This window comes from Alosa pseudoharengus, unplaced genomic scaffold (genome assembly GCF_046254945.1).
Source record: "Alosa pseudoharengus isolate Yale_2024_CS ecotype anadromous, Long Island Sound unplaced genomic scaffold, YU_APseudo_1.1 YU_APseudo_1.1_scf_15, whole genome shotgun sequence".
In the NCBI taxonomy this organism is placed as follows: domain Eukaryota; kingdom Metazoa; phylum Chordata; class Actinopteri; order Clupeiformes; family Clupeidae; genus Alosa; species Alosa pseudoharengus.
Genome location: NW_027468620.1, coordinates 25,659,883 through 25,687,200, shown reverse-complemented (window position 1 = coordinate 25,687,200; position 27,318 = coordinate 25,659,883). Strand labels below are relative to the sequence as shown.

The 27,318-nt window shown below is 45.7% G+C and overlaps 1 protein-coding gene across 1 annotated transcript in view; it reads left to right on the top strand.

The window, feature by feature from the left end:
• Nucleotides 1-27,318, top strand: part of ptk7b (protein tyrosine kinase 7b) — a 79,898-nt gene extending 52,580 nt beyond the window's left edge. The window contains exons 3-20 of the mRNA XM_076286033.1: nucleotides 5,622-5,724; nucleotides 5,815-5,999; nucleotides 8,699-8,846; nucleotides 10,916-11,046; nucleotides 13,197-13,463; nucleotides 14,095-14,231; nucleotides 14,595-14,730; nucleotides 15,719-15,838; nucleotides 16,036-16,185; nucleotides 16,623-16,767; nucleotides 17,072-17,199; nucleotides 18,224-18,424; nucleotides 19,366-19,521; nucleotides 19,759-19,991; nucleotides 20,432-20,512; nucleotides 20,627-20,778; nucleotides 24,271-24,449; nucleotides 25,198-27,318. Of these exons, the coding sequence (XP_076142148.1) occupies nucleotides 5,622-5,724; nucleotides 5,815-5,999; nucleotides 8,699-8,846; nucleotides 10,916-11,046; nucleotides 13,197-13,463; nucleotides 14,095-14,231; nucleotides 14,595-14,730; nucleotides 15,719-15,838; nucleotides 16,036-16,185; nucleotides 16,623-16,767; nucleotides 17,072-17,199; nucleotides 18,224-18,424; nucleotides 19,366-19,521; nucleotides 19,759-19,991; nucleotides 20,432-20,512; nucleotides 20,627-20,778; nucleotides 24,271-24,449; nucleotides 25,198-25,358 (2,813 nt within the window). The 3' untranslated portion in view covers nucleotides 25,359-27,318. The remainder of the gene's footprint in view (nucleotides 1-5,621; nucleotides 5,725-5,814; nucleotides 6,000-8,698; nucleotides 8,847-10,915; nucleotides 11,047-13,196; nucleotides 13,464-14,094; nucleotides 14,232-14,594; nucleotides 14,731-15,718; nucleotides 15,839-16,035; nucleotides 16,186-16,622; nucleotides 16,768-17,071; nucleotides 17,200-18,223; nucleotides 18,425-19,365; nucleotides 19,522-19,758; nucleotides 19,992-20,431; nucleotides 20,513-20,626; nucleotides 20,779-24,270; nucleotides 24,450-25,197) is intronic.

Sequence of the window (27,318 nt, the reverse complement as noted above, 5' to 3'; positions counted from 1 at the left end):
CTGGTTGGAACAGTATCACATCAAAGCCAGATCGGTCTTGAAGTTATTTGAAATCAGCTAGCACATCAGGAAACCGTATACAGTGTTGATCCAAAGCAGAATTAAAGTGTAACTGGGAATTTACTCTGAATCTGTTTTCAAAAAATATTTTTTTTCAGTCGCCCGTCTGACGTCCGTCCATTGTTAGCGATATAAGTCCGTTGCAATCATTTTATAAAATTAAACCAGCAGTGCCTTGCACGCGTATTACGGCCATTAAAAGTAGAGGAAAGCGTATTTTTATGCATCACTTCTATTTTTAGAGTGTACGTGAAGTGTACATGTAGAAAAACACATGGATTAACACATTGTCGTGCCACATTACAGAAGGAGGCAGTGTAAATCGACTAATTCACTCTTGCTTACATCTTGCTTGCGGTGTAAATCCCCAGTAATGTCCATGATATCTGAGTTTGTTGTTGTTGTTTACAGAGTAGAACAGTATGTAATGCTTTACAGGTTTGTAGTTTAGTCTTAACCATCTTGAATTTGATACTGTCTGCTCTCTGTGGATGATGGATGAGTAGGTAATGGCAGACATCAAATCAGCTCAGTACAGGATTGGAAACAAGCGCTAAGGGGCTGGAGAGGCGGAGAGCGGGGACGAAAATGTGTCTGTCACATGTGCATACTGTATGTAGTGTATATTAAATCATGGGTATGTGGCTCTGAATGTTGTTAGTTAATGATAATTTGCACTGCCAGTCAGGCATTAGTGATTGTGCTTTGGCTCTGCTGTGCAGACCGTGCGGCTTGGCCCGTCTGCCTCCGAGCCCTCGACATTTACCACGAGACGCACCATGAATGCACAAGACCCCTCCTCCTGTGCCATTTTCTCCATTTTGCTTCCTCCCGGTCCCACAGGCTTCAATTATGTCATGCTCGCGTGCACATCCGCGCATGTAAATCGACGGTCTGGTGCACGCACAGGCACCACAACCACACACTCGCAGTGGCTTTTTTAGTGTGTGTGTGAAGCTTGATGCCCTCCTGTCCTCGCTTTACATCTGGAAAGCAATAAACGTAGCTCACAGGTCCAGAGGCTTTGAAGAGCAACTGTATATTCTCGTAATGATGCGTGTTTTAAGTGAGCCTCAAACAAGCACGTCGTTTGTTAAGCTAGCCAAAGGTGTAGCTGACGTGAACATGGGATGGTTGTAAACATGGCTGAATGCATGCATCACTAGAACACGCATTTTGTCTCCATGGACTATGAGTGAGGATGGGTTTGCTCTGTGTGTGTGTGTGTGTGTGTGTGTGTGTGTGTGTGTGTGTGTGTGTGTGTGTGGTGTGTGTGTCTGTCAAGCAGAAAATGGTGTGTGAAGAATCAGATCAAACACAGTGAAGAGGCAGACCCGCATGGGGTTTCATGGGCAATTGAAGATCCACACGGGTGGATCTGGGTCTGATTTTGTGTTTATTGAGGCATAACCTGTGTCAAGACATCAGGGGACATCAGAAACACACACACACACACACACACACACACACACATTGTAGTAGATACAAATCACTCTCGCTCACATACAACATGCACACATGAAACAACACACACACACACACACACACACACACACACACACACACACACACACACACACACACCCCAAAAGATCTGCCCAGCCCCTGGATGTCACCATGATGGGTTAGTCTTGATCTCGGTTGTCATGTCATTACAAATTTGACTTGGCGGTTTCTGCACCGCTATTTTTTTTTCTTCTCTTTTTTTTAACACTCCGAGTTAAAAATACACCCTCCTCTGTTTTGTTTCTGCTCTCAGCCCATGTTCTTTAGCAGCTGTATCAGTCTTTCAAATCATAGCCACAGGCTCATTCAAGATAAGACACTGAAGTAGCAAGACAAGACAAACGGACTGTGAGGTGTCTCAGTTAGTTAATCGTGGGCTCTCTCAAGGGTTTTTATCTATCTGGTTCTTCCATGCATACACATTCTTTTTTTTCTCATTAACTCCAAGCACTGATTTCATTTTCTCCATTAACGGAACATTGATTTGATGTGCACAATTCCCAGTTCAATGCAGTCAAACTGTTGGCACGGTGTGTTTTTTCCCCCAGTGTTTTTTGTCCTAATATGCTTGCCGTATTCTCTGGCTATGTAGAGGCAGCGGCTGTGGCAGCCACAGTAAGCTTGACACTGACTCGTCCTGTCAGTTCTGCTTCCCTCCACCAAGGTGATGGGATGTCAAATGCCTACTTGTATTTTCCTTGACACACACGCACGTGTTTGTGAGCGCACAAACGAACGCAAACACACACACACACACACACACACACACACACACACACACACACACTAACACAACAGACAATTCACTTTCACAGATGAGAAGGTAAACAGGAAGGAGCTCATCCTTGCCTCTCTCTGTCTCTTCCGTAGTGCTCATTCAGCTAACCTGGCCTGCTCCCAATTACCGCCCCCCACAGCCTCCCCATATCCCGCTAATGCAACACCTGTCCTGTTCCCATCAGTAGGTGTGAACTTGCCAGAGTCGAGGGTCTCGGATTAAGTACAATATTTCCTTCCTGTGTTGGTTTTCGCCATCATCTCCGGCATCCTGTCAGGCCTCCCGTGCAAAGCGGATTTTCATTTCCTGCGGATAGCTGTTTAATGGATTCCGGCGTCCCCGTAGGAGGAGCTGCCTTGTTGATGCGGCACAGCGGAAAACCGAGCCGTCTTTCACCGGGGTGTCAGCAGAGGCATTGGTCCAGCAAAACTGTCTTGAAGAAATGCCTCATAGACACGCATTATCATTTCAGATGGGTGAATTCCTGATACCACAAACAAACAAACAAACACACACACAAACAAACAAACCAACAAACAAACGCACTTACACAGGAACATTGTGTGTGTGTGTGTGTGTGTGTGTGTGAAGGAGAATTTACAAGTGGATACGCAGAGATTTCCAATCACCCTGCTGGCATTATTCTTTCTGATCGCTAATCCATCACATCAGTAGGTGCGATTGTGTGTGCATGGCTGAACACATTAACGAAGCTAAGCACCGTTTGGTCCACAGTCCCCCTCATGCCTCATCACCTTAGCTGGCCTTTGTGCATGAAGTGATTAAATGAGTATGTGATCGTTTGTTACAGCGCTTGATAGTCACCATAGCAACAAATGCATAGTAAGTGGCTCTTTTTTTTTTTTTTTTTGGGCTTTATGCCTTTAATGATAGGACAGTGGAGAGTGACAGGAAGCGAATGGGAGAGAGAGCAGGGGTGGGATCCGGAAAGGACCACGGGGCGGGAATCGAACCGGGTCGCCGGCGTACGGTGCAGGTGCCCCAGCCAGTTGCGCCACAGCTGGGGCCATAGTAAGTGGCTCTTGATTTATGCATTTCAGTCCTCGAATGGCCCCGAAGGGGTCACTGATAAGCCTTATTGTAACGTATGGAATGTAACCTTACTGTGAAAGCTGTACAGGCAATATTGTACCAGCGGTTTCAGTGAACACAAGGCCTGGGTTTGACTAGGTAATCACTTCCTCTCACTTTCCAGTGGATTACTGTATAAAGCTTTCGACATTACAAAAGGCCTACAACATGTGCGCATTTTGATTTTTACTGCAAGCACTACGAAGGCAGACTGTCTCCAGTGGATACTGCATTGTTGTTTCATCACCTGCAGTCATCTCTTCGAAGCCTCAGTTTTTTTTTTCTCTCTGCTCTACTTTTTTTTTTTATTGTTCTTCCCTAGAGAGGTCCCCTGTCTCTCCATCCGGCCCTCTCACTGACCATAATGATCTTCATTTGGACTGAGGGCATGGCTGCCTCTGGACGCCAAGTCCTCATTGGCTCTGAGGCCTTCCCTAGAAACCCTAAACCAATCATTTGCATCGACTCACTCGCACACTCGTTACAGTATTTTAACTGCAAAAAAAAAAAATGAATGTGCAGCCCCTAGCCATGCCTTACTCTATGGAAGGAGAGGCCAGGTAGGAGGATTATGCCAGAACTAGGAACTCATTTCTGTGGAGACAGTTGCGGCCTATCTCTCCTTCGGGGGTGCTGAGTGCTTGAGTTAATGTGTAGTGACAAGTTTCACTCTAGCGCCCCCTCTGACCTTATTGTGTGAGACCCCCCCCCCCCCACCACCACCATTCACCACACAAATACACACACACACACACACACACACACACACACACACACACATGCATTCATTTTCCAGTCCTCCCCCCCAGCGCATAGCCAGGCAAGTTCATTCTTTGCATATTTCATAGGCGATAAAAACATGTCAGCAGAGAGCCCACCACTCCACTGTGTGTGTGTGTGTGTGTGTGTGTGTGTTTGTGTGTGTGTGTGTGTGTGTGTGCGCATGTGTGCGTGTAGCCCCCAGGACACGATCAGAAGCAAAGCGCCTGCATCGTTCCTGACAGTAGGACACAGACGCACACACACACACACACACACACACACACACACACACACACAGATACTGGCATGCACTCAGCCAGGACAAACAAACACGCAGGCCCGGGCAATGCTAATTGAGGTGGACGAGGGGCTGTGTGACGCGATTCAAGTGCTCACTCATACAGGCCTGTAATGCACCCAGTAAACAGAGTTTTTATTATATTCTCACATGAATTTACCCTCAGATGCTGTTATCCTTCCCCTGAAGAAATCCCTCTTTTTTTAATGCCATGGCTTATTACCACTCAAACATAACAGTTTAGCTTAGAATAAATGTTTATTTTAAAGGGAAAATATTACTACCTGTAAAACCATTTTCATTTATCATGTTGTGCTTTAATGGTATTTTAAGATGCATTGCATTATTATGGTTTGTAATTCCATAAAGACAGAATAAGGCTTTACATATTTATCTGATACTTATATTAGTTTGTGAATAGCAATGAATCCCAATTAGAATGAAATGGAGTTATTATTTTAATAGTGTGGAATCCCAATCAGATTTAAACACTAGTGAAAACAGCATGGAAACTCTGGAGAAGTGGGTTGGCTCCAGTGGGTGCAGTAAAGTGCTTTAGGTTTATAAAGGACTAATCAACTCCGACTCTCTGGAGGGGCTGCTCCTGAGGGGAGAGGCCGCCCTCTGAATTCACTCATCTCCCCTGACAGCGTTATCCTCCTCCTCCTGCTGCTGCTCTTCGTCTGTGCGGACTCACTCCCCCAGATGTGCGTCGGGCGGCCTAATGGAGAGTCCAGCAGGCGGGCCGGATTCTCCCTTCACTCAGCCGTCCCCCTCCCCCTTTCAGGTCTCTCCTGGCCCTCCTGATGAGCTGTCCTGCTTTTTATGGTGGAGAGGGAAGGGGAAAGTCGGCGCTCTCTCCTCCAGTAAATGGTCTGGAAAGAACGTGACTGAGATCCAGAGGCCTCGTCGTCCTAGAAACTAGAAACGGGCGAGCATCTTCCATGCTGTCATGGCGATGCACTGCAGACCATGGCTGATGCCTGTTTCCTTCATTAGCCTGGTCTCCATAGGCCTTGTAGCCATGACAAAGGGAGGAAGGCATAGCCTAATTTAACCTCTCTCTCTCTTTCTTAATCTCTCTCTCTCTCTCTCTCTTTCTCTCCCTCTCTCTCTCTCTCTCAGGGTTGGAAAGTGGAGGAGTAACCCTGAAAGAGCCTGCCTCCGAGGCTGATATTGAGAGTTCCCAGCCAGTCACGTTACGGTGCCACATTGATGGACACCCTCGGTAAGCCAATCACATCTGCCTCTTCCCCCACAGTCTCTCTCCCCCCACCCCAAACGCTGACAACTCTTACCACTACCCGTCCACCCATAGGCCCACCTGCAAGTGGTACAAAGATGGCGTCCAGCAGACGGACAAGACCCACCAAATCAACAGTAAGGAGCGCACGCTGACCCTGAGGAGCGCCAGCCCAGACGACAACGGCATTTACTACTGCTGTGCCCGCAACGCCGCCGGACAAGTCTGCAGTAACAGCAACTTCACCCTCAACATCATAGGTTTGTGTGGTCACAGTCACCGAGTATGGAAGCATGTGAATATGACACAAGGTTGTGTGTGTGTGGTGTGTGTGCGTGTCTGTGTCTGTGTGTGTGTGTGTGTCAATGCCTTAACAATTTTATATGTATACATAAAAATAGCTGATTCTGTTTATTTGTACTAACTGACTAATCATGACTCTCAAGGTGACAGTTTCCAAGCAATGTGTAGTAGTGCACTAAAAGAAGTCACAGCCAGAAGCACTAATGACTAAATGGCTTCTTTGAGCCTTGAATGTCCCGAATGAATGTCCTTGTGTGTTTCAATGGTCAGTCAGAGGCTCATATTTCCCCTCTCGCAGTAAATGTTTCCACACCTGTGCAGGTTTGTTTTGGTCACCCGATAGCCCTGTTTGAACTCGGACCGCCAAGCTGGGGAAGATTTACCTCTTACAGTCCACTGACACGCAGCAGCTAACGAGATTAGCAAGCACTTTGGGAGCAAACACTCGCGCAATTACACACTGCCTCCTATCAAATGCTTATACTGTACTCACGTCACGCACACATTCCAATGCACTTGCACGCACGCACACACACACACACACACACACACACACACACACACACACACACACACACTCACACACACCTAGATCAAATCTGGGGAAACCAAATTCTTGGTGTTTTTATCTGAGTGTGTACAAGTGCGTGCGTGTGCTGATGTTGGAAAAAGCCTTTTTTTCTGCATCAGCTAAATTGAGCTTTGCAACCCCCACCTGCCAACTCAACTCACCCCACCCCGCTCCACACATATACAGACATACACACACACACACACACACATACCGCCAACCATCTTAGAGAACAGAGCAGAAGTTTAAGCGTGCAGAAGGGAACACAATCCACTGCCCAGCACCTCAATTAGCCACCTGTGCAGTTTCCTGACACACAGCGAGGTAGCACCTAGATACAGCGAGCAGGGGGGAGGGAGGGGAGGGAGGGTCCACACAACTGGGGCGGGGGTGAGCGAGGAAAAAGAAAGGCTAATTGTTCAGTGTCTGCCCCTATGCCCCTTACACACTTACGGGAGAGACGCTGATGGATGTTCAGCTTGTTTCTCAGCTACCTGATAAACTAGGCTGTTTCTCTTCAGCATGGTGGGTGGTCCCCCTCACCACTGTCTGTGCTTGAGAGTTGTGCAGTTGTGCTTGGCTTAGCCTCCTCTTCAGACCGTCAAAGCACTGTCACATACTGATCGCCTCACACCCGCTCAAGCCTGCAACGTGGTTGATGAACTGCTCTAAAGCCTCTCCATTCACCCCACGGGTGTGGGTGTGTGTGTGGTCGTGAGTGGTGTCAGGTTTTTCTGCGATATGTTTACGATGTGTGTTTGGTCATCGTTGATTGTCATTGCTTAGATAGTAGATGTACTGCTCCAAATTCTTTTCTATCTGGAAGAGTGATTGTGAATGTTTTTGAAGCCACATGTTTGGGCCGGTGAATAGGTAAAGCACAAAGACCTGTCCTACAAATACCGGTTTATCCTCTTGGCTATGCTGAATTATGCTTATTATGATTGAATTATGCTTGAATAGGTTTTTCAACCTCAAACTGATGGTACCGGTTTGAAAGAAGGCCCTTGCTGTTGGTATGTAGATTTCAAGTAATGAAAAGCACTGTTAGGTGAGTGAAAAGCCAAACATGCCCATTATGGGAAGTGTGTCAAATCTCTTTGTGGTGTAATGAGCTGTTGAAGAATGATGCTGTAACTGACAGCGTGGCCATGGGTACATCATTATGAGGTGACTTTTCTGTTGCCCTTCCTCAACCCTAATTGACCCTTTCTGCTAATATTCATGGATGTCAAGTCAACCATGATTAGCAAACTCTCGGCTACAAAGCCAAATCACCAAATGTAAATCATCTCCCTAACTTGCATGCCTGACTGGGGGAAAGATGTCATGAATGGAGGAGGCTTCCTTCATTAGCCTCCGCTGACCGCTAATCAGGTAGCGCTGATGAGTGAGGCGATCGAGGGCAGTCGGGGGACCATCGGAGGTCGGCGTGGGGACCCTGTGATGCGAGTGTGGGGGCGGACAGGTCAGCATAGCGGTGTTATGAAGATGCCTCTGCCAGGTGGCCCGCAGCTGGGTGGTGATGCGCCGCTGGCTGGAATGCTCCTCGCTGACCTCATTAAGTCACCACACGGGGGCCCACCAGGTGATGACACCTGCCCGCACCTGAAGAGAGAGGCGGCCTCTGACTGCTGTTAACAACATTTAATAAAGCTGGGAGTGTGTCTGTGTGTGTGTGTGTGCGCCTGTGTGTGTGCGCCTGTGTGTGTGCGTCTGTGTGTGTGCGTCTGTGTGTGTGCGCCTGTGTGTGTGCGCGTGTGTGTGTGCGTCTGTGTGTGTGTGTGTCTGTGTGTGTGTGTCTGTGTGTGTGTTGTCTGTGTGTGAGCACATGTATGGATGTATGAGTGTGAAAATGTGTGCCAGTATGTAAATCCTTGTGTGGAGAGAAGTGATTTTCCTCAGAGCTTTATTTCCATTTAGATTTAAATACAGCACTAATGTACTGCTAGTCATAGCCACATCTGCCCAGTAAATGAGTGAAGAAATGTCAAACGTATGTAAAGCTTCCACTCCAATCCTGACGTGAAATGTGTCATTCACTATCCTGTTGTTTTGACATCACTTCCTGTCCTGGTCCTCCAGATAAGAGCTTCCCACGCGTAGTGGTCTCTCCTGAAGACCAGGCGGTCCTGCGGAACGGAGAAGCCATCTTCCACTGCCAGTTCACAGCGGACCCTCCTCCCATAGTTGAGTGGTTCCACGAGTCCGAACCCGTGGTCAACAAAACTCGGTGAGCCCTCCCCAGCCAGGAGCCTCTGCTCCTCTGTTTCTCTTCTGCTTCTCTTCTGCTTTCTCACTCTGCTCATTTACATCCTTTCATCCACCAGTACATTTAGCATTCATGCACACACACACACACACACACACACACACACACACACACACACACACACACACACACACACACACACACACACACACACACACACACACACACACACACACACGCATGTACTTGGGAATTTATGGGTTATGTTTCTCTTCTTTGTATTATTGAAAAATCATACACAGCTGCATTATTGTTATACAACTCAATTTGTTTTAAATGTCAGGTAGAACAGCATCTTTTTCTCTGGGGTTCTCTTCCTTGTATTTTATTCTATTAATAAGCTGATATGAATTGGTGTTACCAGAGAGACAGGGTGAGAAAACAGCCTGAGAGGGGCCTTACTCCTCACCCCGTCTGTGTGTATATGCACCATAACTGGGGACTGTGTTGTAGCCACAGTCCAGTACAGTAGTGTCCTTTTATCCTCCAAGCTGTTTGATCGTATGTGTTGTTTTATAGCAAGGGTATTATGACAGCCGGACAGTGACTTGCATGGAGAAAGGCGTGCTTGGGCAAAGGAGTTTCTTTGTGTCTGCATGAATGGAAAAGATTTCGGAGCTTAGCTGGAAAGAGGCGGGCTTGTTGCTTCAGCTACTATTTATAGTTGTAATTTCTCCAACATCTCATAGCATAATGCTTTAGTCATATATGAGCTGACAACCATCTGGTCGCTAGTTTGTTTCCTCTGACAAAGCCATGTCATAAAGCTCAAAGGCGTCCCTGTTCAACTCTAAGTCTGACCAGGACTGCCCCCGCCAAAGCCCTAGTGCTATAAACACTGACACACAGAGTCTGAGCACTGAGTAATTTAAGATGTTTCCATGTGTGGCTCTGTTTATCTTTTCTGGTGCAAATCTGATGCTCGATTCATCCCAACTCCTTTGCGGCATTTGTTCTTTCGGCACAGAGCACAAACAGTGGAGTTCTGCGTTTGTAAAGAATACAATGCTAATTCCCCTCCTTCTCCTCCTCCTCTATTAGTGTTGGACTAGGGCTGCTGTTTCCTACTTGGGGTGTTAGAGGCATGCTTCTCTTCATGATTAGTCCACTGAAGTGAAATTGTTCCAAAAAAAAAAAAAAGACAGTAACTACAACAAAAATAAATACTGTAGGTTTTTTTAGGGAAACTTAATGCACCCATTGCGGACAGTTTGAAATATGAGTTTCCTTGTGATTTGTCAGCGTTCGCCGTTGCCTATGCCACATCATGTATATTGATCTTCCTCTTTTGTAAACCACATGACCGACATCTGGTACATCAGCCAGTGATTCTAAGCTTCCTTGGCAGTGGGGCCTGTTTAAGCTCAAGCTTTACATTTACTGCCACCCCCCAGCCTTCATTATGGAGATAAATCTAAAAGTTCAGTCTCAGATCCAACATAACATGAACTCTGTGAACCCTGCTGTTATATAAAGCACCATGCTCTCTTCCCATAAGCTGTGGCTTGGTGCCTCTGTGACATCACAGTCAGGCAGCCCCGGCTTCCTCCTGCCCCGAGGCTAGTTCTGCTGAATGATACAGTTGGATAAAGTTGTCTGCCTTGGATAAAAGTCCCTTTGGGGGGGCTCCCGTTTTTGGAAGTAAATAAAGTAAATAAATCTACGCTTGCCTGAAGTGAGTCTGTCCTCAGACGCCTACAAGACCAGGCACATGCAGCATAGCACTGTGACTTTCACACCTAAGGACATAGAAATAGGTTTAATTGAACTGCATAGTACACATGTAGTAAAAGTGCTGTCTATAGGGTGCATACTGTAGTGTTGCCATGTGTTCTGCTGATGTGGTGTGGAAAAGCATGTGCAGTATCTTGGAAATTATTTATTCTAATTATATTACTTATGTTGTATTATTATTAAGTATAGACTTCTAGTGTACCTGCTTTTGCTCCCCCCAAGGTATTTTGAATGTCTGTGTTAGTGGTATTGCTGTCTATAGCTGTGCTAATGTCTGGGTGTCTGTGTGTGTCCAGGTTGGTGGTCTATAGCAATGGCACCCTGCACATCATCCAGGTGAAGGTGAAAAGCACAGGCACTTACAGGTGTGTGGGCCACGGAGCCACTGGCCGAAACGTCACTGTACACGCAACCCTGAGTCTAGCAGGTGAGGTTCTCTCTCTCTCCTTTTTTCTCTTTCTCTCTCTTTCTTACTCACACTCACACACACACACACGCACACACACACACACACACACACACACACACACACACACACACACACACACACACACACACACACATAGACACATACACACACACACACACACACACAGACAAATAGGCATTCTCTGTCTCTTTCTCTCGTTCAGACAGGCACTCTTTCCCTTCACCCAGTGTCAAATTATATCTGTGTTGATAATTTCATTGCTGCAGTGACATCCGCCCCAGCTGTGTCTTTCACAGAGGGATGTAATTTCCTCTCCCTCTAATCACCTCTGTAGTACCCCTCTCTCACTCTCTCACTCACTCACTCTCTCACTCACTCACTCACTCACTCACTCTCTCTCTCTCTCTCTCTCTCTCTCTCTCTCTCTCTCTCTCTCTCTCTCTCTCTCTCTCTCTCTCTCTCTCTCTCTCTCTGTCTCTCACTCACTCACACACACACACACACACACACCCTTCACACACTGCTTTCTCTCCCTTCTTCTCCATTTACCACTCTCCAGATGTGCTGTACAGGCCAGCCACTGGAACAGCTCCATACTAGTGGGAGTCCAGGGAGTTGTCTTTAACCACAAGGTCGCTCTCCTGTTCCCTGACTTCTGTTCTGTTCCCTGTGGCAAAGACTTTTTTATTGAGTCATAGCGTGTCCAGCTGCAGGATTTGGCCCTCCAATCGCTTGTACAATCGCACAGTTGTTACGCCGAATCAAAGCTAGAACTGTTACACACACACACACACATACACCTACACATACACACACACGCACACGCACACGCACACACACATTTTTCCTTAAGATGCTCTCAGTTACTGATAATCTGTGTTCTTGACATTTGCCTCAGCTGTTGCGTGCCAAGATGAGACTAGTATTTTCATTAAAACCCTGAAATCACCTTAGTCTGATTTCCTTCTCTCTCTCTCTCTCTCTCTCCCTCCTACCCTCTCTCTCTCTCTCTGACAATTACACACAGTTGCAATCAGATTTTCAATACACACACACACACACACACACACACACACACACACACACACACACACTTGACTGTGTCCAGTGGTCAGGAGCAATCTAGAAAGGGCTCGGTACTTGTCACTGGATAGGTTGCATGACGGACTGACTGACTGACAGACAGGTGTCATTTTGGGGTGCTGGAGAGTGTAGGAGAAGCTGGAGGAGAGACAGCTCAGCACCAGAGGCAACACTGCCCCCACCCCCATCCCCCCGCCCTCCCCAGCTCAGCACCAGAGGCAACACTGCCCCCACCCCCATCCCCCCGCCCCCCCCAGCTCAGCACCAGAGGCAACACTGCCCCCACCCCCATCCCCCCGCCCCCCCCAGCTCAGCACCAGAGGCATCACTGCCCCCACCCCCATCCCCCCGCCCCCCCCAGCTCAGCACCAGAGGCATCACTGCCCCCATTCGTTCCCCTGCGTCAGCGTTTGCACTCTCGGCCACCCTCTCGCCCCCAGCGCCACCTCATTTCGCCACTAATTCGCCTAATCCCCCTTCCCCTAATCCCGCGGCCTTATTAAATTGGATTGTGACATGCCGGAGCCGCACTGTTTGGGGACAAGTCACGGTTTCGCTTGACAGACCCTGTAGAAGTCGCCGGTGCTCTCGGGTGTTTTCTCGGCGGCGCTTACGTAACTGTGACTGACTCCCACCTAGTCAGGACTCCAGATTACAGATGAAATATCCGCTTAGCTCCTTGTGTTCGCCTTCTGTCCTTTCTCTCCATGCTGTTTTTTTCTCTCTTTCCTTTCTCTCTTTCCTTTCTCTCTTTCCTTTCTCTCTTTCCTTTCTCTCGCTCTATCATGCTCTATTTCATTGTTTCCGTTTAATCCCTTGGGCTTAATATCTCACAGTCAACATAGTTATGCTTTGTGTCATAACTCCACGACAGGAGATTTTTGTCCCAGCTGCACCTTCTCAGTTCTCAGCTATGTTTGTTTGTGATGCGTCACTTGCATTTTTATGTTCAAGTAGCACCCCATTCTACCCCTTTCCTCTCACTTCCAATCTCCATCTCTCCATCCCTCCCTTTCTTCTCCATCTCTCTCACCCTCTCGTCCTCTGTCCATCCATACACACAGAGATTCAGGACCTGGGCCCCAGCCAGGACCACGTGTTTACCGCCAACTCCCAGGTGCGCATCAGCTGCCAGGCAGAGGGCACGCCAGAGCCCGAGGTCCGCTGGGAGGTGCCCGGCGGGCAGCCGGCCGAAACCGAGGGACGCATCTTCCAGGACGGCAGAGCCCTCATGTTCAATCCCACGCAACAGGGCGACTCGGGCACCTACGTCTGCTTGGCCAGCAACAAGGCGGGCAGGAAGACCCAGGAGCACAGAGTCACCGTGGCCTGTGAGCAAGCAGACTGTCCCTCTCCTCCTGTCTCTCTCTCTGTCACGTCTATTATATTCCTCCCAGCAGGGTAATGCCTTTTTTAGACTGGCAGAGGTGTTGATGTGCAGATATTAATATTGCTGTCCATCAGAGATAATTACTCCCTCCCCTGATATGACACCGTATGTAATCCACACTCGTGCTGTTCCAGAAAATTAGGTCTGTACAGCTGGGGGGTTTTTTTAAACAAAAAGAGTCGTTCAGTTGAATTGTTGTAGCTATTGTATTTTATACCATATGTAATGTAATGTTTACCTGTTTGAAGCGAGTGTGGGGTAGTAGTGGTAGCTTTTCTGCCTGACAACTGGTCAGCCTGGGGTCAGCAGTGGAGCTGATGTGAGTTTGTGCCACTGTAGATAAGTGCCACTGTAGATAAAAGCGTCTGAATATCTAAATATCCGTCACCTTTTCCTTTACCTCACCTTTACAGTAAGTGAAACACTGTGAGCAGGTTAATCAGTCCGCTTAATTAAAAATGCAGGAGTTGTGATATACTTTTTAGCTGGTCTGAAGCGTGTTGTGTTTGTGGCATTCATGTTGAGGTGTGTTGTGTTTGTGACATTTATGTTGACTGTGGCTCATGCTACAGCGGTTCCTGAATGGGTGACTTCGCCCGAGGACACCAGCTTGAGGGAGGGCCAGCCCGGCTTCCTGCACTGCCACGCTCAGGCCACGCCTACTCCCGAGGTCATCTGGTATCGCAACGGCATGGTCATCACCCCAGAGGTACCTACTGCACTCTCTCGTTGCCCCTGCACAGCCTCACACACACTTTCACACATATACTCACACACACACACACACACAGGGATGCTAGCTGACAGAGATCCCAGGTGTGGAGTAGCTCTCGATTCTAATGTGTGCTGCAGCAGGGCTGTTTTGTAGGTGTGGGGAATAATGTGCAGGGAAGGACAACAATGTAAACTGTCTGTGTCACTGAGTCTGCTGAGCAGAACTTGTCAAAACACACTCTCACTCTTTCATTATTTCTGTTGTGTGAAGATCACGCTTAATCCCTTGATACCTCTGCGTCTGGTTTGCCTTTTCTCTCGCTGATACACCCTACTCTCTGTCTTTCTCTCTATAAAGGATTCACGATTCATGCTCTTTTCTAATGGAACCCTACGGATTAACAATGTGGAGGTGTATGACGGCGTCATGTACGGCTGCCAGACTAAGAACATCGGAGGACAACTCAGTGGACAGGCCAAGGTCAAAGTATTAGGTAAATCACTTGTGTGGTCTATGAGATGAACGTCTGTGTGGGAGTCCATAGTCTGCGTGTGATGCCACAGTGATCTAATCTGATCTAATCTCTCTCCTTGGCCAGTGGTTGTCAGTGGTGTTATGTCTGAGTTGACGGCATGTTATGTCTGCAGAAGCTTTGTTTACAGTATGTGACCTTGATTCAAACCACTCCCATATATATGGAGATTCATATTCCAGCATGCACAGTACTTGCAGCGTCAATCAACTTACAGTTTTTGTGGTCTTAGGCATCAGTTCTCTATGCCAGTGTTTTTCAACCTTTTTTGTGCCACGCCACACTTTTGACACTTAAAATGTCCCACGGCACACTAACATCCTGTGTGAAGAAAAAATAAACATACCATAGCCTAAAATTTCAAATAATACACAGATATGGCCTTATTATGGCTTCTATGCAAGACCTGCTCAATAAAACAAGTGCCCTCTGTTTCATTTGTAGGTGACTATATCTAATTTAATTGTTGTTATGAACTGGATATGTGATGATTCATACTGGATATGGGGCCTCCGTTGTACAATGCCTGCATACCACAAATAGTGCAATCATACAATCAATGAGAGCATGTGGTTATAAATTATTTGATGCAACAGTTGCATTTCTGGACCAGTGAGTGACATTTGGGTAATTTTCTGCGGCACACCTGATGATCTCTCACGGTACACTAGTGTGCCCCGGCACAGTGGTTGAAAAACACTGCTCTATGCTGTTTCGCATATGCTGCATATCTTTACTTTAGAACAGAAAATGAGAAAAGCTCATGCACTTTGGTGCAGATAACTGAATTGTTTTGGTGTGAGATATGTGTTCAATGCTTGATGCTTTAAAGAGCCAGCAGCAGCCTGCCTACCTACCTCTGTGTGTGTCTGTGTGTGTCTGTGTGTGTCTGTGTGTGTCTGTGTGTGTCTGTGTGTGTTGCTGATGGTGTTATTTTCTTCACTTCCAGAGAAGCTCAAGTTCACGCCTGCCCCACAGGCCATCCAGTGCCTGGAGCTGGATAAGGAGATCAGCGTCCAGTGCTCTGCCACAGGCGAGGATGTGCCCAGTGTTCTCTGGACCAAAGCAGGTGGGTCTGCAAGTATTTTATCCAAACCCCCCCCCCCTCCCCATTTTGCTCTAGAGTCTAATATTTTTCCTGAGGTGACCAACAGTGCAATAGCAATTCCACATCATCATGCTATAGACTTTATTAGCATAACCCCATATGTGAGTGACGTGATGCATTTATGAACTCATGAACACCCTCTCTGTCTCCCCCTGCAGATGGCAGTGAGTTGCCCACTCGCATTGAGCAAAGGAATGGTGTGCTGCGTTTCAGTAAGGTGACCCGTGAGGACGCAGGCAACTACACGTGCTTGGCCTCCAACCGCCTGCAGGGGGAGATCAGAGCCTACGTCTCCTTCACTGTGGGAGGTCAGTGCTGTACCACCCTGGGGTGAATTTCCCAAAACCATAGTTGCTAACCTGTTGGCAATGGGAATTTGCATTGCAACCAACAAAGTTGCTAACTTAGCAACAATGGTTTTGGGAAACTCACCCCAGTGTGTTAACCCTCTTTTAAATTCACTTTGCACTGCTGCTATTTCAGTTTCATACACCTACTGTATATGTATTCAGGTATCTTTGTTGTAGCATCTGAAAAGACAAAATACAAATGCTCGTTTGCCATTTATTTTAAAGGTTAATGTATTTCATACATTTATTTTATGGATAATACAATCGTTCATTTATTTGATGGAATTGTTGAATGCATAACGTAGATGTCCATGTCCATCTGAGGGAAAGGGATGTATGATGACTTCCTGCCCCATGCTCACAGACTGCCTTTCTGTGTATTTGTCTTTGTGAAGTGTCCATCCAGTTCAAGATGAACCCTGAGTACACCACCGTGTACCAGGGCCACACGGCCATCCTGCACTGCCAGGCCACCGGAGACCCCGAGCCCAGCCTCCAGTGGATGGTCAAGGACAAGATGCTCGCAGCCAGTAATGGAAGGTACGGCTTAACTCTCTCTCTCTCTCTCTCTCTCTCTCTCTCTCTCTCTCTCTCTCTCTCTCTCTTTCTTTCTTTCTTTCTTTCTTTCTTTCTTTTTTTCATTATCTCTGTCTATCACTCTCTTTCCCTCCCTCATTCTCTCTCTCTCTCTCATTTTTTTTAACCTTTTGGTGTTTCTCGTCCCTCTGGTTGAAAGTCATGAATTCAGTTGGTCGTCTTTGTTCTCCCCCGTCTTTCTTCTTTGTGACTATCTCTATCATGTCCGCTGTGCTCACACATCTTTTGCCCTTTCTCTCTGTTCCAGGTTTCAGGTCATGCTGAATGGCTCTCTGGTCATCACTGACGTTACTACAGATGACACCGGCAAATACACATGCGTGGCTGGAAACAGTTGTGGTATCAGTGATAGCTCAGCACAGCTTTACGTTGTCGGTCAGTAGCAAATTCTTGAAAAAAATCTTGAATTTCCCCTTGGGGATCAATAAAGTATCTATCTATCTATCTATCTATCTATCTATCTATCTATCTATCTATCTATCCAAATATATGTGCACACATATACACACACATTCACAAACACTTACATTCACACACACACACACACACACACACACACACACACACACACACACACACACACACACACACACACACACACACACACACACACACACACACACAAGCACACACACAGAGCAGCTCAGTGTTATCTCATCAGATAACGCTGTTAGTTAAAGTGTGATCACAGGGATCAGATGAGGGAGCTGATTGAAAGCTGTAGCTCTAGATTAACTGCTGTATCACACATCAGGAGGCACAGAGACCAGACGACGCCTGTCTGACTCATTGAAGGCTTCAGACTATTAACTCAATGAATTTATTACACTAACTTGCTCTTTTTCCCCAAAAGACATGGCACACAAACAGGTGTGTGAATGTGATAGAGATGTATAGAGCTGTATAGAGATGTAGAGTTTTCAGGGCAATTTCAGTAAGTCGGCCTGTCCTCATTCAACCAAGGTGGTTGGTCAAAATTGGAGAAGGCATAGTTCCCAAAACCACCGCCCTTTGCAGGGAACCCACTTTTAAAAGAGCACTAGCCATCCATCAGCTGTAAAGGCGTTTTTATGATTTCACATGGTGCAAAATGAGACATCTGCAGGAATGGGTGAGATGAAAGATAAAAGCCAGTCATCACAGACACAGCTTGTGAGTCACACACATCGCTCAGGATAAAGCATAGAGAATAGAGGACCTCAGGATTACCACAAATAATTATCTGATTTATCTCAGAAATACTTACCGGGAAAAGCTTAGTATAGGCTCGATCTATGTAGCATTTCTTTCAAGTTAATCAAATGTTTGAGCAATTGCATTGTTCCTTCATGGCTTGCACGTTCCAATGCCCCCCCCCCCCCCCCCCCCCACACACACACACTATATCTTCTGTTTACAGAGAAGCCGGTGAACCCCCCACCAGAGGAAGAGGACAGAGCCCCTTATAAGATGATCCAGACCATCGGGCTGTCGGTGGGGGCGGCGGTGGCCTACATCATCGCCGTGCTGGGCCTCATGTTCTACTGCAAGCAGAGGCGCAACGCCAAGAGGCTGCTGAAGGGACAGCATGGAGACGAGCCAGAGATGGAGTGCCTCAATGGTGAGTGTGAGTGTGTGGGAGGGGTGGAGGGTAGAAGGATAAAGACAGAGAGCAGGTGAGTGAGTTTGTTTGAGTAAATGTGTGTGTGTGTGTGTGTGTGTGTAAGTGTATGTGTGCATCAATGTGTATGTGTGCTCTGATGTGGATTTGGTTGTTTGTGCTTGTGTCTGTTCCCCTGTGTAAGTGTGTGTGCGCTACTTTTAGTTTGGGGGGGTTGCTGTATGTTTATCCCTTTTTTTCTGGCTGGCACTTTATGAAGAAATGTGGTTGGAAATTGTGCAATGTAATGTAATAATAACCTCTATAGGGACTCCCAACAGTGTGTCCCTGTCCTCTACCAACAAGTGTGTATGGTCAATACCACACAAGCTCCTGCTGCCATCATGTGGCTGTAAAAAGTATTGCAATGAGACTGTGCTCGTGCCAAACCCTTAAACGGCAGTAAATTAGTGGCAGTGTGATGGTTCTTACACTGAGAGAGGAGCCAGTGTCTGTGTGTTGTGGGGTTGATCAGAAACTCCTTAGGCCTCACAGACTGCTAAGATTGACCATGAAGGAGGCCCTTGGGAAACTGAGCCTTTTGTTTGGCCGGCTAAGCCTCTCATAATAGCCGCTTGTTGCCTTTCAGCAGCATGTCCGTTGGAAATCCCAGCTTTGCAGGATGGTGCTTGGGAGTAATTGGCTGATTCAGATGGAAAAATTGAGAGCAAATTTGAACTAAACATTTTTTTAAAGCGGCAGTTGGTAGCAGCTCTGAGATGGAGCTATGGCGATTTGACCGTATTAATCTGGCTATCAGTCTGTATGTGGCTGTATAGTTAGACTACAAGCATACCTGTGTATATTCCTTATTTATCTTGTTGTACAGTATGCTGAAGATACTGAATATGTATAGTGTATATAATGTGCAAATGTATGTGATTACCTATGGTGTCCTGTAGGTGGTGCTGTGCAGCAGAATGGGCAGACCACAGCAGAGATTCAGGAGGAGGTGGCCCTGACCAATGTGGGCACCACGGCAACAGCTGAGAAGCGCCACAGCACCAATGACAAGCTGCATTTCCCCCGAGCAGACCTGCAGACAATCACCACTTTAGGTAAATGCCAGTAACCCAATAATTAAACCTCAGTGATTGCAGTTGTTTCTGTTCAGTGTTTCGGTTATCTGAAGCAGTCCCTCACAATCTATGTATTCAGGTGTATGCCAGTGTAATGTAAACTGACTGTGTGTGTGTGTGTGTGTGTGTGTGTGTGTGTGTGTGTGTGTGTGTGTGTGTGTGTGTGTGTGTGTGTGTGTGTGTGTGTGTGTGTGAACGCTGCTGATGCGTTCTCAGGAAAGGGTGAGTTTGGCGAGGTGCTGCTGGCCAAGGCAAAGGGCATCGAGGAGGGCGAGGAGGAGACGGTGGTGCTGGTGAAGAGCCTGCAGGCGCGCGACGAGCACCTGCAGCAGGAGTTCCGCCGCGAGGCCGACATGTTCGCCAAGCTCAGCCACCCCAACGTGGTGCAGCTCCTAGGCCTGTGCCGCGACGCCGACCCCCACTACATCATCCTGGAGTACGTGGATCTGGTAAGTGTCTCTTACACCCCCACAGATGAATGCTCGCGTTGGTAAATTTTTTGCATAAACACAATCATGCTCACATTGAGGCAATCAAAGTTATTGTGGCAATCCAAATTCTTGATGGGAGTTAAACCTTTCATATACAGTGACGCCACAATTTGACAAAAGTTTTTTTCCAGTATGCAGCTGTAGGAATCTTCACTCTCTGACATTATACGGATGAGAATAGCACACAAAATTTGAACCTGTTCTGAACGTTTTTGGAGTGGGTGTGCAAATGTGATTGACACAACATGAGATCATATGTATTTTTCAAACAATTTCACATGGCAAAATATGGATTCCATGTGCTAAGACCTTTACAGTTGTAGTTCAAGTTATAGTCATAATTCATGGACAATTTAATGAAAACATAAACAATGATTCAAATGGCTTCTCTTTCTCAGGGGGATCTCAAACAGTTCCTCAGAATATCCAAGAGCAAAGATGAGAAGATCAAGCCCCAGCCTATCAGCACCAAAACCAAGGCAAGTCCATGCAAAACCTGGAGTGGTATTTAGCAGTGATAATGGTACTGTTATAGATATGTCAGGTAATATCTTTCTTTTTTCCCTCCCCTACCCTCCTCTTCTCTCCCCCAGGTGTCCATCTGTGCCCAGGTGGCCAGTGCCATGGAGCACCTGTCCAGCCAGAGGTTTGTTCACAGAGACCTGGCCGCTAGGAACTGCCTGATCAGTGGCCAGAGGCACGTCAAGGTGTCTGCCCTCGGCCTAAGCAAAGATGTCTACAACAGGTAGGGAACTGGTGTTTGCTCCGTTGTATCAGAAATAATCCTGTAGTCAGTCAAAGGATAGTAACCATTAAGTGTGTGTGGTTTGTGTTACAGCAACACCTTAGAGTTTTTGGTACCTTTAAATAATGTTTCTAAAATTGTTTCAGTGGTTCATCAACTCGTAACAGGGTGAACGGCACTTCTGTATTCGCTTTGCGACCCTCTATCGGCTATGACCGCACTATGCATGTTTGCCAGATCGGGTAGCGGATCTGTAGTTCGATGGAATGAGACATAAGAAACTACAAATTTGAATTGCCTCTGATATGGCAATACATCATACTTTCATAAAATCATGTAACATACTCTACCTTGTCTGTGGACATCGTTATTTCCAAAGTCGGTGCTAGATAAACAAATAGCGTGCGGGCGACAGAGGAAAAGTACTTTGGTGTTGCTTTAAAGGAACCGTATGTAGGATTTTGGCCAAAACTGGTACTACAATCACTTTCAAAATACTGTAGAGCGGTGTACACCGCAGATGTGGTAACTAGAGCAGAGCTGGCAACCCAGATGCCGAAACACTACTGACTTTGTGATTACTAGATAGGTGGAGGGTGGCAGATCAGGCTAAAACACAAATATGTAAACATCAAAATCAGTTGAGGGCTGCAACTTCACCTTTTTAAATGACGATATCCTGGACGGACTACTGTTGTCAGTGATATAAGTATTTGAAATTAGCATGATTTCCTAATGTCTAGTGATAAATCAGGGCCATTTTATGATTAATTGAATTACATTTCTTACATACGGTTCCTTTAAGAATAATAATTGCATTCAACTAGAAAACACAATAATCAGGGATGGGCAAAAATACAAAATGTATTTTAAAATGAAAGTCAAATACCCTAATTTTAAAATACAATAGTCACGCCGTGTAATCAAAATAAAATACTGTATTTGTGTATTTTGAAAATACTCTTTAAAGGGAGCATGAAATTACTTTGCAATCCTTCCATATCTGTCCATTTAATCTATTCCTTCATCAATATGGTTGGTGCATTTCTTGAATCATCATTACCATTTGCACAACAGTTAGAGTATTTCTTAAAACAATTTGTGGATAGTGGATTACTGTACCTACAAAAGTGTGTATCTTGCTCAAAAAGCTTAGTTTATGTGTCAAAAGCAAATCAAATCAAAATATTGATGCCAATGAAATAGTCAGTGCAATCCAAATGACAAGTCCTTATGCCACTGTTCATGATCAAGGTAGTCAAACTGCTTTGTCACATTGTCAATCTAGATACATACATACATACATACATACATACATACATACATACATACATACTTACATACTTACTTACTTACTTACTTACTTACTTACTTACTTTTACTTATTTACTTACTTACTTACTTACTTACTAACTACTTTATTGATCCCCAGGGAAAATTCAAGGTCTCAGTAGCATACAGACAACACATTCACTAACAGCAGAAAAAGTAATTAAAAGTATATAATATAAAAACACAACTAAGCAATAAGGACAGTAGAAGATAAAGAATATACTAAAATAAAATACAAATTATACTAACACTTAACACTAACACTTAATCTAAATCAATTCTAAAAACAGTATTCACATAGTGGTGATTAATCAATCAAGAGGCGCTTGCAATGACTGAGGCAGGGACTGAGCCTGTGATTCTCTGTGCATAGTAAGGTATGGTGCTCTGTGTGAGTGAGTGTCATGATGATAGTGCAATGGTGATAGTGGTCATGGTGATAGTGCAAATGAGTAAGTCCAACAGTGCAGTGCAGTACAGTTTACTCTGTAAGTATTTCCTAAAAGAAGCATATTTTTTGTATGGCATAGGTATTTGTGTAAAAGCTGCAAAGTTACACATTATTTTGTGTGTTCGGGGGGGGGGGGGATATGTTGGATATGTTTCAACATTTTTCCTGTGCTTTGTACACTGTTACAGTATAAAGAAAGCAATGCCTTTACAGGATTGTGCAAAGGAAAAATGACATTTGCAGTAAAACACCCCCTATGAGTAGTCATGACAACTACTTCATCACTTTTGCATGTAATGACTCAAGCAATGAGATAAGGCCTATTTGTTTAAGGTAGGACTATTCAGCATGGAACTAGAACAGTGCATGTTGACCAACATGGCAGTAGCAATTTAAAATGTAAAAAACGCATGTAGTGCATGGGTGTACTAAAGCGTGTGTGTGTGTGTGTGTGTGTGTGTGTGTGTGTGTGTGTGTGTGTGTGTGTGTGTGTGTGTGTGTGTGTGTGTGTGTGTGTGTGTGTGTGTGTGTGTGTGTGTGTGTGTGTGTGTGTGTGTGTGTGTGTGTGTGTGTGTGTGTGTGTGTGCACATGTGTGTATATCTCAGACCCCAGGGAGCTTTTATTTTGTTGTTTGTTTTGCCTTAATCGTGGCCAAGGCTGTTTGCAACTTTTCAAGCAATATTGCAGGGCAACCACATAACCGGTTCCATGTGTTCCGATTGGATGATTAAAGTTCTCAAGAAACTTGAGGGTGGTGTGAGAGGGAGTGTATTGTGTGTGTGAGCAACCTACAATTTACTCATCTTGCACTGGATCATCTTCCTGAATCTCAATATTCTGATCACAAGAGGTCTGGGCAAATTACTAAGTCAGCACCAGAGTATTGGTTTTAGCAAACATATTTGGGAGTATTTTTAAACTACAGAAATACACACCTGTGTATTTTGATACAAAATATGAAACCATTTTCTTCAACCCAATAAAATACAAAGGACAAAATACTATTTTGTATTTGAAATATGTATTTTAAATACATGTATCATAAATACTGCCCATTCCTGACAACAATATGCCTTTATGTAAATGTGTAAACACAGTGTTATTTTTCACTGAAACGCCACATTAATTTTCATCTAATATTTCAGAACAAATAGATGGTGTATCCCTTGTCATGGAAATGATTAAGATTTAATTTGCTTTCACTTCAGGCTTAAGACTGAAGTTAGCTTTTATTGGACATGACGCCTGGTATTCATGTGGCTAAAGATTTAATTAGAATTCAGGGAAAATATGAAGACATGTTTAATTACAGTTGAAAAGGGCACATTGCTGCTGATATCATAACATACCGGTAATTTGTGACAGTTATGTAAAAGTTTGGAAAACAGTCTTGAGCATGTTGAGCAAGTGGGCCATCTAGTGGTCAAAAGAAGCAATGCAACCACATCACATGACACTCCAAAATGTTCAAACTGATGGGTTGCTGTTGGGTGACCAGCCCCAAAGAGAGGCCCTCCTTCATGAGTCTCTCTCCCTCTCCTTCTCTCTCTCTCTCTCTCTCTCTCTCTCTCTCTCTCTCTCCCTTTCCTTCTCTCTCTCCCTCTCCCTCTCCCTCTCCTTCTCTCTCTCTCTCTCTCTCTCTCTCTCTCTATCTCTCTCTCTATCTCTCTCTCTCTCTCTCTCTCTCTCTCTCCCTCTCTTTGTGCAGTGAGTACTACCACTACCGGCAGGTGTTGATCCCATTGCGCTGGATGCCTACTGAGGCCGTGTTTGAGGATGATTTCTCCACCAAGTCAGACGTCTGGGCCTTCGGTGTGCTCATGTGGGAAGTGTTCAGCCATGGAGAGCTGCCTTACACTAAACTCAGTGATGATGAGGTCTTGGAAGGTAAGGATGCACACAACCCACACTCCCCCGCCACTGTGCACCACTGACCAGCTTATTAGCTGTATGTTTTCAGTATACTGCTTGGACCCAGGTAGAGCATCCCATACTGCTTAGTAAAACTCATAGTGTCTTAATAGCTATTTTGCAGTACTGCTTTAATATGCAGAGAGGATGTGCAGTAAAACAGCAGTAAAAACTGCAGCTCAGGCTGGAAACCTGTGCATCTTTTTCTGCTGCTTCCGTTACAGTTTTGCTGGGACCAATCACAAGCTGGCTTATCCACCTGGCGCGCTATTGGCAGGTTTAAAACTATGAGCCTGGAGTTTTCGCGTTGCTCTGCAAATGTCACCCAGTTCGTTGGTCAGATTGGTGAATGACTATCCAATTGCATACAGAGTCATTTGAACTATGCACGTTGATCACACCTCTTGTGCAGTAGAAAATACATAGCGGACTCCCCAGACCAATGTTCAATCTTAAAAGATTTAGCTTGGTCTGGTGAAAACAAGAATAGGGGTCTAGACACCATAGTTTTAGATTTCAACAATATCTTAAGTCAAGAAAGTTTACAGTAATGAGCAGTAATGAGATCATGAGCACATTTGCTAATGGAAGCCAACTGGTCATAGACAGCACCTTAATCTTGTCATAAAAAAGAAATCTGAAAGAAATCAGCTGCCAGGTAGACACTCTCCATTGTCTTGTCCACCATCTCCAACAGAGTCTTCCTTCTGTGTCCTCCCTACAGGCCTGCAGGGCGGTAAGGTGAAGCTGCCAGCACCGGACGGCTGCCCCTCCAAAGTCTCCAAGCTGATGGGCCGCTGCTGGGCAACCAGCCCCAAAGAGAGGCCCTCCTTCAGTGACCTGGCCCAGGCCCTCACCGAGCTGCCCTCCGACAGCAAAGTCTGAAGGACTCTGCACAACACACAGCCCTCATGCAATCCTTTGTGATCCCCCCCGCCCGCCCGCTTGGCCCACCTCACCCCTCTTCTTCCTCCAGCCTCAGCCCACCCCCTGCCCCCAAAGGAGCTCCCAGAACCACCTGCCTGCCCGCACAATCATAGACATGCTGGATGCAGAACTGAGTCTGACACATTTCAGGGGGAGGAGAGGAGAGAGTGGGCTATCGGATTGGAAAAAGAGACTTTTTTGTATTGACGGACGTGTGTGTGTGTGTGTGTGTGTGTGTGTGTGTGTGTGTGTGTGTGTGTGTGTGTGTATGTATATGCACATGTGTGTGTATGTACGTGAAAAAGTACTCAGACCCCAGGGAGCTTTTATTTTGTTGTTTGTTTTGCCTTAATCGTGGCCAAGGCTGTTTGCACTCGTCCACAGAGTTTCCCATCCCATCCACCCACTTAGGTGCTTCTTTACCTCCCTAGCCTTCTCTGTCTCTTCCTCACTTTCTCTCTTTTTCTCTTACTCTCTTACTGTCTTTCTGTCTCTCCTCTTTTTCTCTTCCTCTGGGACCCTGGGAACTGCCCTTCTCCGTGGACGAATATGGGAATAGAAACCCTCATCTCCAACTTTAGCCTTCCACCTCTGCTGTTTAGGAGGGGAAAGAGCCCAATGCAATCAGGAGACCAATGCAGAGACACTTGAGCTGATGTCACCATGCTGGACTCCCTTTTGTTTCTCTTTGTTATTTTAATGCCTCTGTTCTCGTCTGGACTTGAATTTGCTACCGGCGTCCTTGTGTGCGGAATCTGGTTTTATTTACAAACCATTTACTTGGGAGATGAAGATTTAGGGTACAAGTTGTTGATAAAAAAAGGAAGAAAGGTTTGCATGAAGGGTTGATGTCTGTTACTTCTGGGTCAAAACTATTCTTTATCAGGACCAGCAGTGTGCTGCCTGCCCTAGGAAACATTAAGAGGAAAAACGGTCAGAGGCAAGCTGTGTGTGTATGTATGTGTGTGTGTGTGTGTGTGTGTGTGTGTGTGTGTGTGTGTGTGTGTGTGTACGGTGTGTGTGTGTGTTTTAAAGAGATTCAGTTATGATTGTACTGTTCATCTTCAAATATATCTTCGCGGTGCTCCTCAGAGACCACGGTTGCCAATGGTAACGCCACCCAGCATCTCAGCGCATGGCCGACTATGAGCCTCCGATTCTGGAGCTCTGCCTCCTAACTTTTAGCTGACTGGACAGCAGGTGGACACATACACACTCTCCCCTGATGCTGGTGTGGTCCGAAACCCCGGATCTCCTCCACTGTGTGGACCCCTCCACATGTCAAAGCCTAGTAGAAATATTCACCCAAAATCTGCACTAACCCCATCAACACACTTCAGATTTCTCTTATTTTTATAATGTTGTATTGTAGAAGGATTATGCAGGCAGCCTTGTATTTATCATGAAGGTCCTGTGTTTTATATCTTTTTTTATTTGTTTGCTTTTATTATTTTTCTGTCAATGGAAAGGTACTCTGTGATGTTTTTTTAATATACAGATTCACATACGTACGTATGGCTCTTGCCCTGTCCCTTGGAAGAAAGTGCAGATTGTGTTCAAAAATGTTACAGCTGAAACATCAGTATAAAAAGAGTGCTACTAGTCCATCAGAAACAGAGAGACCAAATGTCACCATCACTCAACAGATTCTAAGTGCCTAGAAAAAAAAATGAAGGATTCTCTGCATTTTCTTATTATATCTTTATCAAACATCAGTGGCCTCATTGTCTGTGAGGACCATTTTGTATATCCTTTTTGTATTTGTTTTAATATTTTTTTAAGTTCAGAAATGGTCCTTATTTTATTCTGTATTAATACAAGGCTCTTACAGGTTGGCCTTTTTTAATGTGCTTTTGCAAACAGTCACAGTAATCAACATGTATACTTGCTGCTCTCATTAAAGGCCCTCACTTGTAGA